The 14,807-nt window shown below is 41.5% G+C and overlaps 1 protein-coding gene across 1 annotated transcript in view; it reads right to left on the minus strand.

Annotated features, from left to right (window-relative positions):
- Window positions 1-14,807, minus strand: part of LOC128371134 (uncharacterized) — a gene marked incomplete at its 5' end in the record, with an annotated part of 74,544 nt that overhangs the window by 49,698 nt on the left and 10,039 nt on the right. The window contains 4 exon segments of the mRNA XM_053331402.1: window positions 3,029-3,085; window positions 11,396-11,561; window positions 11,923-12,096; window positions 12,180-13,096. Coding sequence (XP_053187377.1) covers window positions 3,029-3,085; window positions 11,396-11,561; window positions 11,923-12,096; window positions 12,180-13,096 — 1,314 coding nt within the window.

Below are 14,807 nucleotides of genomic sequence, written 5' to 3' on the forward strand. Positions count from 1 at the left end.
AAGGATCCTGCAGAGGGTGTAGAGCTGGTCCACAGTTCCACAGCCTGGACGAAAACCACACTGCTCCTCCTGAATCCGAGGTTCGACTATCCGATGGACCCTCCTCTCCAGCACCCCCGAATAGACCTTACCAGGGAGGCTGAGGACTGTGATCCCCCTATAGTTGGAACACAGCCTCCGTTCCCCCTTCTTAAAAAGAGGGACCATCACCCAAGTCTGCCAATCCAGAGGCACTGCCCCCGATGTCCACACGATGCTGCAGAGTCGTGTCAACCATGACAGCCCCACAGCATCCAGGGCCTTGAGGACCTCCCACCGAGGAGCTTTTTTACCACCTCAGTGACCTCCACCCCAAAGATAGGAGAGCCCACACCGAGCCCCCTGGCTCTGCTTCCTTACCGGAAGGCGTGTCAGTGGGATTGAGGAGGTCAAGTCAAGTCAAGTCAAGTCAAGTTTTATTTATAAAGCACATTAGTAGTGTTTTAAAGTGCTCAACAGACTGTGCAGCTCTAACCTGGAAAGGTAGGCTGTTCCACAGACTCTGGACCGAGGTACTGCCAGGAGCAGCTGGTTTGTTAACCTAAGTGCTCTGGAAGTACTGTGAGGCTGTACGAGCTCTGATAAATTAGATGGTGCCAGACCATTTAAACACTTAAAAACAATTAATAAAACCTTGAACTGGATCCTAAAATTAACAGGCAGCCATTGCAAAGATGCAAGGACAGGACTGATATGATCACGCCGTTCAGGTCTTCGAAGTATTCCTTCCACCGATCCTGAGGTCAGCAGCGCACCGTCCCCACCGTACACAGTGTTGACGGCGCACTGCTTCCCCCTCCTGAGATGCAGGATGGTGGTCCACAATCTCTTCGAAGCCATCCGGAAGTCTTTTTCCATGGCCTCGCCGAACTCCTCCCATGTCCGGGTTATTGCCTCAGCCACTGCCGGTACCTGCCTGCTGCCTCTGGAGTCCCACAGGCCAAAAAGGCCCTATAGGACTCCTTCTTCAGCTTGATGGCATCCCTCACCGCCGGTGTCCACCAGCGGGTTCGGGGATTGCCGCCACGACAGGCACCGACCACCTTGCGGCTGCAGCTCCGGTTGGCCGCCTTAACAATGGAGGCCCGGAAACATGGCCTACTCAGACTCAATGTCCCTCACCTCCCCCGGTACGTGGTCGAAGCTCTCCCGATGTGGGAGTTGAAACTCTCTCTGACAGGAGACTCTGCCAGACGTTCCCAGCAGACCCTCACAATACGTTTGGGTTTGCCAGGTCTGACCGGCATCCTCCCCCACCATCGTAGCCAACTCACCACCAGGTGGTGATCAGTTGACAGCTCCGCCCCTCTCTTCACCCGAGTGTCCAAGACATGCTGCCAAAAGTCCAACGACAAGGTCAATCATCGAACTGCGGCCTAGGGTGTCCTGGTGCCAAGTGCACATATGGACACCCTTATGCTTGAACATGGTGTTCGTTATGGACAATCTGTGACGAGCACAGAAGTCCAATAACAGAACACCGCTCAAGTTCAAATCGGGGGGGGGCGTTCCTCCCAATCACCCCCTTCCAGGTCTCACTGTTACCTCCAACACGGAATGCCCAGAGGGAGTGCTTTCCAGCACCCCCTCCAAGGAGTCCAAGAAGGGTGGATACTCTGAGCTGCTGTTTGGACCATAGGCACAAACAACAGTCAGGATCCGTCCCCCCACCCGAAGGTGGATGGAGACTACCCTCTCGTCTACCGGGGAAAATTCAAACATACAGGCACCAAGCCGGGGGGCAATAAGTATAGCCAACCCTGCCCGGCGCCTCTCACCAGTGGCAAGTCCAGAGTGGACGAGAGTCCAACCCCTCTCGAGAAGACTGGTTCCAGAGCCCTTGCTGTGCGTTGAGGTGAGGCTGACTATATCTAGCCGGAACTTCTCAACCTCGCGCACTAGCTCAGGCTCCTTCCCCACCAGAGAGGTGACGTTCCACATCCCTAGAGCTCCATGTCCCCTCTTCAGGCTGTGCCCAGCCGGGGCCCATGGACGAAGGCCCGGCCACCAGGCACTCGCCCCCGAGCCCCACCCCCAGGCCTGACTCCGGGGGGGGGGGGGGGGGCCCAGTGACCCGCATCCGGGCAAGGGACACGAAAAACCATATATCTCGTTCATCATTAGGGTCTTCTGAGCTACCTTTGTCTGGCCCCTCCCCCCGGACCTGTTTGCCATGGGAGACCCTACCAGGGGCATAAAAGCCCCCGACAACTGAGCTCCTGGGGTCATTGGGACGCGCAAACCCCTCCACCACGATAAGGTAGTAGCTCAGGGAGGGGAGTAGATATATTATTTTATTTATTCCTTATTTTAACTTTATCTTTGTTTTTCTACCTTATATTTCTGGTTTAACTAACTTTACATTCTATCTTTTACATCTTCTATTGTCTTTTATTAGTTGCAGATTTTGATTTTTTTTTAAATTTTAATCTACCTCTGGTCTTTCCTATGAGTAGATTTTTTAGACTTGTGATGATGAGTATTTCTTGAGTTTCTGTTTTTGTTTTTGTTTTTTTAACATGGTCATTTACTGTTTATGCATAGATAGGGGTGATTGTATTTTTTTGTGTAAAGCACTTTCTTTTACATCACATTTGTATGAGAAGTGCTATACAAATAAAGTCGGATTGATTAATTGATTGATCATTGATAGTTTTCTTCCAAAGTATACTGATATTTTGAAGTATTTCTATTAGTATGACATTTTACAGTATGCTTTTTCCTACCACTAGTGTTACATGGACTGTATTAGAAAACCCACATTTTACTGTCCTTGAAGGCACCAATACAGAACGTAGTTTGTTGTCTAATGCACATCTCTAAAGTCCGCTAGGTGACAACTTTTAGCAATAACTGAGTGGGGAACTCTAGGTGTAAGCAACATGGAGGGAAGTTAAATATTGTTCTTTGAATATACTGTCCACATTGTAAATGATAATATATTATAATAATAATGGTAATAGTGGTATTTCTATACATGTACACACACCATAAATATGGAGTCCAGCTGTGTTTGATGATGCTGTGCAGACTGATCACTGGGAACGTCTGAGCTCTGCTGCTGAACTCTGTGGAGAAAACATCACATTTAAGGACATTTAATGTCTCAAATCTGCACTCAGCTTAGTAAAGTTGTTCTGTCATGATGGGACATTTAGATTTTCTTTCTCTTCTTCTAAAATTGAAAAACATTCTTGTGTCTAACAATCCTTTCTGTCATTTATAAATGTGTTCAGTCAGTTTATCAATCCTGAGATCAATATTCTGACCTTTGCTCAGCAGGGTCCATCTTTGAAGTTAGCTCAAGACAGACACATCCAAGTTAGCTGCTGCTCTGATTATTGATGTGATGTTTTCAAAGTTACACACACATATTGATATAGTGACCATGTTGGTGTCTTATAACACTGAACTCTTTGACATGTGACTGTTGTACAGGTGTACACTGTGATGTCACTGCTGAAACTATATATTGATTCCTCTTCTCAGGAGAGTCAGATAATAACAAACTTCACTTTTAAATTCTTACCTTCCATCAGCAGGTTGTCCATCTTTAAAGTCAATAAGACGACCCATAGACCGGTCAGTCTTCATGGACACACAGCTGGGCTCAGGAGAGTCTGCTCTCTGCTGCTGCATCCTGATACAAATAAAACAGTTCATTCATAAATTTCATAACATGTTTTGATTTGAATGGCATCATAAACATTTTGTTTGGATTGTATAGAAGAGAGGAGGGGGGAGAATAAGAAATAGAAAGAAAAGTTGATATGATATTAAACTGGTATAAACATAGACTGAAAAAAACAATCATTGCACGTAGTCACTGTGACGTCACCCAGTGGTTTGTGGTATTTGAAGCATCGAGTTTGGCAATTTAACATCACTATCTTGGATTTGAATGTCGCCATCTTTGATTTTTGGAGCCAGAACTGATCATATTTGGACAACATGGTGGAGCTGACTCATTAGCAGATGTTTTACTACAACTAAACATAGTATATAATATAACACTGAACTCTTTGACATGTGACTGTTGCACATGTGTTCATTGTGATGTCACTGCTGAAACTATATATTTATTCATCTTCTCAGGAGAGTCAGACAATAACAAACTTCACTTTAAAATTCTTACCTTCCATCAGCAGGTTGTCCATCTTTAAAGTCAATGAGACGACCCATAGACCGGTCACTCTTCATGGACACACAGCTGGGTTCAAGAGAGTCTGCTTTCTGCTGCTGCATCCTGACACAAAAAAACAATTAACAAATCAAAGAGTTTAAAAAGATGAATTTTGAGCAGACTGTCAGCAGCTGAAGTTTTAGAAGCAGAATGAAAGATGCTGTCTCATCTTAGTTGATTAGTTGACTAATCAGTGGTTGAGCTCTTTGTTAACTCACAAAGTTAGTAGTTCATTCTGAGTTATTATGACTTATTATTCAGTAGTTGAGTGTCAGATGTGACAGTGAGTGTGAATAATGATGATGGAGTGATGTGAGTGGAGAACAGTGATGGACAGTTAGAGATCCTCATCTCACCTCTGAGCTTTGGTCTGGCTGTCATGTTCCCCACACAGAGAGCTTTTAGAGGGAGGGACTCCCTCCTCTCTGTCCTCACACTGATCCATAGCAGAGAAACAGCTGCTGGGAGAGCTGCACTCACTCACTACAACAAGGTTTCATCACAGGACACATTAGTTCTCATTCATCTCTCTAACATGTCACAAATACTGTAGAAAACAGAGAAGCAGCAGCTCTTCCCATCAGACACACTGAGCAGGTCCATCTGAGGACTCTGCAGCCTCTGGGACAGTTCACAACATGGACTGTAAAAGAGCTTTCAGTCAAACCAAGTCTGTCTCAGTGTTGGAGGATGGTTGTTTTTTAGATTAAAATGCACCACTGCCAAGTTGATCAGAGCTGTTGAACCAGTTCTGACACTCCCTGCATTTTTTAATTATGGCACAATGCTGTTGTTTCAACCTGAGAACCACTAACATTAAAACAAGGAAATCATTCTCAAACTGCTCTCCTTTAACTCATAAAGAAAAACATAATCAAGAATCAAATCCTCTGTAAAATCTGAAATATTAAATAAATCTAGTGAAACAGACAATCATCATCAGAAAAATTTCTACTGTCCAGTCAAACAGTGATTCAACACAATGTGATCAAACTGATGGTTCATCAGACATTTACAGTTTTCTCTGGTAGGATTCTCACCTGCTGACGTCTCTTCAGGTCAACTTACAGACACTTTCCACCTTCATGTGTAGAGGAAACATGAGGAGAGAAGAAGCTGCTCATTCTCCCTCGTCAGTCCTGCTGTCTGTGTTCATTTGATCTGAAGACGCTGTCACATCCTCATACTGCTTTAGGAGTCCACTCCTAAAGCAAACAGACATCAAAACCAGTCTAACCTGTAGCAGAAACCCAGTCAGTGCCAGATATCACACATCACATGATGTAGTTCTACTATTTGTCATCTAGATGGAGCCAACTGAACATCTAATGAGCTAATGTTTTTTTTCTGTATTGTTTTTTCTGTATTCCTGCTGCAAACTAAATGTCCTTTTGGGACAAAGAATAAAATGAATCTGAATCTGAGATCAGTATCAGCATCATCAGCTGCTGTTAGTATCTCTGACCAACAACATCCCTCCAGTTACTAAAGGTTATTTCTGGCATCTTTCTTCAAATCTCTGTTTACATGTCATAAATCTGGGTGTCATTCTTTGTTAAAATTAATAAATCAATTCTTTCATCAGCAGTAGCTGTGTCGACACAAGTTTGATTTCAATAATTAATCAATTTCTTCCTTTCTTACTTTGAGATCTTCCATTGTCTTACATGATTTGTCACTTCACTGCAACCCTCTTTATGTAGGAGTCCCCTGTACTGGCTTCCAGTAAAATGTTTTTTAATGTTTTTTTTTAATATTTAAGCCTCACCATGGATTGCGCAATGACTCGGCTTACTGCGCTGGCATGCTATGCAGTGAGACAGTACAGCTGTACAGCTGTCTCTCTGTATGTCGCTATTAACATGTTCAAACACTTTGACTATATGAACTAAATTTCCATAGTTTAGCTGATGATATAATGTACAGTGTTTGTAGCGTGTTTCGTGTGCTGAGCCTCTGCCTAACCCATAAAACGGCTGCAAAAAGTCACTTAGTGAGGCACGCAGTTCTCCGGCCTCATGGCAGGGGGCGCTCCTGATCCCAGTGATTCTTATTACGACTCATTAGCTGCAGAATAAGTGACAGTAAGCTACAACTACAGTGAGCGCCACATGGACTTCATTTATAAGTAAAGGTAAGACCATAATAACGTTTTTTAAATTAAATGTGTTTTTTTGTGTGCTACAGTTTGTATGTGTAAAGAAAACTGATATGAGATTTTAAACATAACCTGTTAACTGCTGCCAATCAAATGGTGAATAAGCTACTCTGTAGGGTTCATATGTTTGTAAATCTGATTGTGATGAAGTCAGTGCCTCACCAGACCGCACGTCACTGTTATATACAGTTAGCTAGTTTATACTACTTTATATACAGTTAGCTAGTTTACACTACTTTATATACAGTTAGCTAGTTTATACTACTTTATATACAGTTAGCTAGTTTACACTACTTTATATACAGTTAGCTAGTTTATACTACTTTATATACAGTTAGCTAGTTTATACTACTTTATATACAGTTAGCTAGTTTATACTACTTTATATACAGTTAGCTAGTTTATAATACTTTATATACAGTTAGCTAGTTTACACTTCTTTATATATAGTTAGCTAGTTTATACTACTTTATATACAGTTAGCTAGTTTATACTACTTTATATAAAGTTAGCTAGTTTATACTACTTTATATAAAGTTAGCTAGTTTACACTACTTTATATACAGTTAGCTAGTTTATACTACTTTATATACAATTAGCTAGCTTATACTACTTTATACAGTTAGCTAGTTTATACTACTTTATATACAGTTAGCTAGCTTATACTACTTTATATACAGTTAGCTAGTTTACACTACTTTATATACGGTTAGCTAGTTTATACTACTTTATATACAGTTAGCTAGTTTACACTACTTTATATACAGTTAGCTAGTTTAGTCCAGTGGTTCCCAACCTAGGGGTGGGGCCCCTCCAAAGGGTCAGCAGATAAATGTGAGGGCTGCTGAGATGATTAATGGGAGAGGAAAGAAGAAAAAACAAAGTTCTGATACACAAATGTGTTTTCAGTTTTTGGACTTTTTCTCTAATCTTTGATTTTTGCTGAAATATTGGATCATTTGAACATTTATTGAAATAAAAGCATGTGAGAAGTTTGGAGGGAAAAATCACTATTTGATGGAGCTGTTAACAACTCATAGATCCCTAATAACAATAATAATACATTTATTAATTTCTATTGCACCTTTTAAAAGCAGAGTTTATAAAGTACTTTGACAAATATGTCAAATACATACAACACAGAGAGCAGTAACAAGGCAGACATTTACAAGATGAAAGTAGAAAACAATGAAATACAATAAAGAGATAGTGATTTGTAATGTAGCTAAATAATGTAGCTTGTGAGCTCGTGATAAAACAAGTCAAGTTCACAAGACTGGGTGTTTATTCTGCAGCTGCGTATGGCAATAACAATGAACAAACAACAAGCAAACAACACATAAATGTAAGTCAATATGTAGAGTTTTAAAAATTGATTTAAAAGAAGTAACTGATTACTTAAGTCTTATTTCCTCAGGTGGGTTGTTCCAAAGCCGAGGAGTCACCTTTAGATTTCAGCCTTGACTTTAAAGGGCCCCGACCGAGGATCTATGACAGTGGGCCGGCTCCTATGGGGTCAACATTTTTCGCTATGTAGCTATGATGATGATCAGTAAAATCTTAAACTAACACAAACAGGGAGCCAGTGGAGAGAGGCCAGAAACGTGGTGATGTGATGTTGTATGTTAAAACCAGTATGAAGCCGAGCTGCTGCATTCTAAACTAGAATACCACCTGCTGCTCCGGAGGGAGAACTACAGGCCAGATATATATTACACACATAGTACTACACATTAACTACTACAGATTGTACTACAAATAAACTACACACATTACCGCCACCTGCTGTTCCGGAGGGAGAACTACAGACCAGATATATACTACACACACATAGTACTACATACTACATAGCCTTTTGATTAGTCAAATTATTAAGTAACTTAAAAAAATGCTCGATTTCTTTCTGAAAAACAACAAAACAAGTTTCTTTCTTGTTAAATTTACTCTTATGCATATAAAACTTTGCCAGAAATAAAAAGCAAATTTATTAAGAAATAACATTTTCAGATACTACATACATAGTACTACACACATGACTACACATAAACTACACATATTACCGCCACCTGCTGCTCCAGAGTTAGAACTACAGGCCACATATATACTACACACATAGTACTACATACATTACTAGATTACTGATTTAAAATGAGTTTTGAAGGACTAAAACTAGACTGAAATACTTTGGGTTTCCCTTTGACTAAAGGTCTACTGAAGTGTGACAAATAAAAAATAGTATACGTGATTAATCACAAAAACTAACAAGGGCATTTTACACAAAACTAAAACTAAATTAAAAAATAGCTGACATAATTAACACCAGCAGAAACCCAGTCAGTGTCAGATATCTCACTTCGCATGATGTAGTTCTACTTTCTGTCCACTAGATGGAACCAACTGAACAGCTAATGAGCCAATGCTGTTAGTATCTCTGATCAACAACATCACTCAGCAGTTTGGATCAACTTGACTGTGATGCTTTTTTTTATCCAAAACACGAACATCTGACATCTCTGAGTTCATTTTTTAGGTTGTTCTACTAAACTCTTCCATTACATGCATCTTTAAATCTGGTGTTAGACCTTTGGAGAGCTGAAACTAAACTACAATATGTTACTCAATTGTAGTTTACTGTAATATTCATTATAGTTTTTTATACTTTGTGTTTTATCTTGTTTCCAACCTTTGTGCTGCCTTTGCATTTTCTTCTTCTTTATTTAATTCCTTGTCTTCAGTTACATTAGATGGTGTACAGTGAATTTCTTTTCATACCAACAAAAAATGATTCCACTTTTAAAAGACCAAACAGACACACTTTCTACATTAAACATTTTTATTGATAGAAATCAAAATAATATCCCAAATTATCCCTGTATAGAATAAAGTGTTTCTTACAAATATCCCAAAAGTAATTTAGCACACCATAACAATAGCAGCTTAATGAGTTTAATCAAATGTGCCTCAAAATGATTTAGAATAACAATTAAGTTTATATTCAATTTGAAATAATAAGCCAGACTTTTTACATGCACCAGTACCTAATGTCTTAACACAAACCAATGCAGTATAAAATGAATAAAGAAAAGATTAAAATTAAATATCTGATTGAGGTATAAATAAAGCAGATAAAACACACTGCAGCCGTGTCACAGAGAGCTCTGTCAGAGAGAAAATGACTCACTCTGTTGGACTTGTTGGGACTATAGAAACACTCTGATTTTAAAGTGATGTTACAAAGTGGAGCGTCTTCCTTCACAGATGATCTTTGGTCGAGTACAGAGACAAAATAACAACAGACGAATTTCATTTAGTCATCAAGTCACAGAATGAATTAGTGAGAGTTGATATGATCCAGAAGATGAATTTTTACAAATCAGAATTTTTAATTTTATCCTTAAATTGACACAAAACATGAAGCCAAATAGATTGAAAGTGGTTTCATCTTTAACAATGTGTTGTATTTTAAAAGATTGTTATATTATCCATTGTGTCAGTAAAGTGAGAATGCTTTCAACTATAATGCCACAAATACTTTTTATTGATGGGTTAGGGTTAGGGTCAGGGTACAGAGAGACTCTCCCTCCTACAGAGGACACAGAGAGACTGAACCAGACCATACTGCAAACCCAGCACACAGAGGTTCAGTGAATGTGGTGTTGAAGGTGTGGAGGTGGATCAGTGTGTCAGAGGAGACTCTGTAGAAGGACAGAGTGCCAGCAGGACAGTCCACATACACTGCTACTCTGTTAGAGACAGAGGAGGAGATGAATATTTCTCTGTTATTGTGCCAGACATAGTAACCATCATCAGAGCACCTCAGACTCCAGGACTGATCATTCCATCCAAACCAACAGTCATCTGTGTCTCCTTTCCTGCTGATTCTTCTGTAACTCACTGATATATAAACTGTTCCTCTCCACTCGACCTCCCAGTAACAGCAACCTGTCAGAACATTTCTACACAGCAGCTGAGGCCAGTGATCAAATCTGTCTGGATGATCAGGATATGACTGATCCTCCTTCACATGTGTCACCGTCCTGTTGTTATCAGACAGTTTGAGTTTTCTGTGCATTGTGTTTGGATCCAGTTCCAGTTCACAGGCATCTGATGGAGAGAACGAGACACAATACAGCTGCAGTTTATCATCTGTTGATTTATTAACAACTTTACTGACAATCACTGAAATTAAACCATTCAAACTTAAACCATCTCCATGACAATTGAGATACTCCATCACCAATTCCAGCTGCTTCTGATGTTTGTCTGAATGATGGGGGACATTTTGGAGCAGGTAGCGCCACCATGTGGACATTTATAAAACATTTCTCTTTTAACTCCTGAACTGTGATGAACAGAAGGAAATTTCTGTTTCATGGATTCATTGGTTCAAGATAAATGTCAGTTTAGGCCACGCCCATTTCTGCTAAAACACATTTTCCATCATTTTTAACTTTTTTCACTTCTTTACATACTCCATCCAGTTTTTCTCAAAGTTCTCATGAATCAAACTGAAAACATACTCACGCTTCCTCAGACCAGGTTTCAGTGTGTGCAGTCCACCATGGTCCATCCTGGAGGAAGAGACAAAGACACAATCAGCTTCATACACCTTCACTCATATCCACCATTAAACATGAATCGGAGTCCCTCAGTTAGTCGGAGTGTCTGTCCATCTGTCCATACCTGAGAGTGTCCATCTTTCTGTCCATACCTGAGAGTGTCCACCTGCCTGTCTATACCTGAGAGTGTCCACCTGTCCATACCTGAGTGTGTCCATCTGTCTGTCCATACCTGAGAGTGTCCACCTGTCCATACCTGAGTGTGTCCATCTGTCTGTCCATACCTGAGAGTGTCCATCTTTCTGTCCATACCTGAGAGTGTCCACCTGTCCATACCTGAGTGTGTCCATCTGTCTGTCCATAACTGAGAGTGTCCACCTATCTGTCCATACCTGAGAGTGTCCACCTGTCTGTCCATATCTGAGAGTGTCCACCTATCTGTCCATACCTGAGAGTGTCCATTCTCCAGTGTGGATCCTCCAGTCCAGCAGACAGAAGCTTCTCTCCTGAGTCTCCTGGATGATTGTATCTCAGGTCCAGCTCTCTCAGATGGGAGGGGTTGTAGCTCAGGGCTGAGGCCAGAGAAGCACAGCCTTCCTCTGTGATCAGACATCCTGACAGACTGAACACAACAGTTAAATCAGTTCTGAGTAGTACTTCTACTTTGGATTTTCACATGATTGTAGAAGACATGACAGTAATTATTTGTGCTATAATTCCTTGACTTCATGCACATTGGGACGTTATTGAAATTAATTTAATATATCATATATTTATATCTGAATGATGCAGATATTCTCACTCACATGTTGGCATAAAAGTAGTTTCACTTACTATATACATGATATTATAATACTTGAGGTCAGATAGCACACAAAATATATTTATCACACAAAACTCAATACTAAAACAATTGATATCAAAAACTATTTCATATGGGGAAGCCAAAATATTACTTTAAATAAAGTCATAGAAATGAGAACCTGAGAGTTTTCAGTGTGCAATGTAGATTCTCGAGTCCAACAGACAGTTGCTTAACTCCTGAATCCTGCAGATTGTTGTTAGTCAGGTCCAGCTCTGTGAGATGAGAGGACTGGGAGCTGAGAACTGAGGACAGAGCTGCACAGCTTCTCTCTGAGAGGTTACAGCCATCCAGCCTTAAGGAAATCAGCAGAAATATTGGTTACAATCTTTGAGCAAAGATTAAACTACATTAATGAATAGTTGTGTGTTCACTTACAGAGCTTTGTTGGAGGCTTTGACCACTGGCAGCAGCCTCAGAAGAGCCTCCTCTGAAGCAGAGTATTTCTTCAGGTCAAACACGTCCAGATCTTTTTCTGATGACAGTAAGATGAAGACCAGAGCTGACCACTGAGCAGGAGACAGTTTATCTGTGGAGAGACTTCCTGATCTCAGGTACTGTTGGATCTCCTCCACTAGAGAACGATCATTCAGTTCATTCAGACAGTGGAACAGATTGATGCTTCTCTCTGCAGACACATTCTCACTGATCTTCTTTTTGATGTACTCCGCTGTTTTATGATTGGTCTGAGAGCTACTTCCTGTCTGTGTCAGCAGACCTCGTAGGAGAGTCTGATTGGTCTGCAGTGAAAGACCCAGGAGGAAGCGGAGGGACAAGTCCAGGTGTCCATTTGGACTCTTTAAGGCCTCGTCCACAGCACTCTGGTAGAAATGGGTTGATTTGTCTCTGAACACTTCAGGCCACCTGTATGTTGTTTGTTCTTCTGTCAGCAGATTGACTCCAGACTTGATGAATGTCAGATGGACATGAAGAGCAGCCAGAAACTCCTGAACACTCAGATGGACGAAGCAGAACACCTTGTCCTGGTACAGCCCTCTCTCCTCTTTAAAGACCTGTGTGAACACTCCTGAGTACACTGAGGCTGCTCTGATATCGATACCACACTCTGTCAGGTCTGATTCATAGAAGATCAGGTTGCCTTTCTGCAGCTGCTCAAAAGCCAGTTTTCCCAGAGACTCAATCATCTTCCTGCTCTCTGGACTCCAGTGTGGATCTGTCTCAGCTCCTCCATCATACTTGACGTTCTTCAGTTTGAAATGAAGCACCAGGAAGTGGATGTACATCTCAGTCAGGGTCTTGGGCAGCTCTCCTCTCTCTCTGCTTTTCAACACATCCTCCAGAACTGTAGCAGTGATCCAGCAGAACACTGGGATGTGGCACATGATGTGGAGGCTTCGTGATGTCTTGATGTGGGAGATGATGGTGCTGGCCTGCTTCTCATCTCTGAATCTCTTCCTGAAGTACTCCTCCTTCTGTGGGTCAGTGAACCCTCTGACCTCTGTCACCATGCCGACACACTCAGGAGGGATCTGATTGGCTGCTGCAGGTCGTGTGGTTATCCAGAGGCGAGCAGAGGGAAGCAGTTTCCCCCTGATGAGGTTTGTCAGCAGCACATCCACTGAGGTGGACTCTGTCACATCAGTCAGGATCTCAGTGTTGTGGAAGTCCAAAGGAAGTCGACACTCATCCAGACCGTCAAATATGAACACAACCTGGAATTCTTCAAACCTGCAGATTCCTGCTTCTTTGGTTTCAGTAAAGAAGTGATGAACAAGTTCCACCAAGCTGTACTTTTTCTCTTTCAGCACATTCAGCTCTCTGAAAGTGAATGGAAATGTGAAGTATATGTCCTGGTTGGCTTTGTCTTCAGCCCAGTCCAGAGTGAACTTCTGTGTTAAGACGGTTTTCCCAATGCCAGCCACTCCCTTTGTCATCACTGTTCTGATTGGTTCATCTCTTCCAGGTGAGGCTTTAAAGATGTCTTCTTGTCTGATTGTTGTTTCTGGTCTGACTGATTTTCTGGATGCTGTTTCAATCTGTCTGACCTCATGTTCATCATTGACCTCTGCAGTTCCTCCCTCTGTGATGTAGAGCGATGTGTAGATCTGATTCAGAAGGGTTGGGTTTCCTGCTTTAGTGATCCCCTCAAACAGACACTGGAACTTCTTCTCCAGGTTAGACTTGAGTTTACGTCGACACTTTGCAGCACGAGCTCCTGAATGAACAAACAACATATTAAATCAGTGAGTGGATCCTACAGAGAGTCTATAAATCTGAACATGTAAGTGTGTCTGTGTGGTTTTTCGTCCTCCATCAGTTTTATTCAGCTCATCAGTGGAGGACAAACAGCCTCTGATCTGATGCAGATGTGTGCAGCATATTTACAGCAGAGTCTGAAATATAAACCTCTCCCATGTTGACTCCATTTCCTCTCCATCATGTTAAATCTGTTAAAATCCTCTTACTGCTCTGCAGACGCTCAGCCAGCTCCTCCTGCTTCATTCTCCTCAGGAAGTGCACTGTGATCTTCAGAAATGCCTCTCTGCTGCTGCTCCTCTGCTCTTCCTCCTCACTGTCCAAGACCTCCTCATCCTCACTCTGACTCTCTAAGCATTCTGGGTCATCTGGACTCAGACCCCTCTGGACTCTCTTCAGCTCATTCTTCACAAAAGTGACAATGTTCTCCTCCAGCAGCTGGAACAGAAAGATAAAGTGAACATTTAATTTAAACTGGTAGAACACAACATGTGATTCATGTGTCAGTCTGAAGGCCTGCTGGTCTAAACAGAGCAGCATGGACACTGTTAGGACCTGAATGCTACTTTACTATTTCATCTGTGGTTGATGGAGTTAATAGTAAAAGGTGTATTTGTACATGTACACACCATAAATATGGAGTCCAGCTGTGTTTGATGCTGCTGTGCAGACTGATCACTGAGAACCTCTGAGTTCTGCTGCTGAACTCTGTGGAGAAAACATCACGTTTAAGGACATTTAATGACTTAAATCTGCATCTTATTAAATAATTTCTGTCATGATGACAGA

Source organism: Scomber japonicus, chromosome 1, assembly GCF_027409825.1.
Source record: "Scomber japonicus isolate fScoJap1 chromosome 1, fScoJap1.pri, whole genome shotgun sequence".
Classification (NCBI taxonomy): Eukaryota; Metazoa; Chordata; class Actinopteri; order Scombriformes; family Scombridae; genus Scomber; species Scomber japonicus.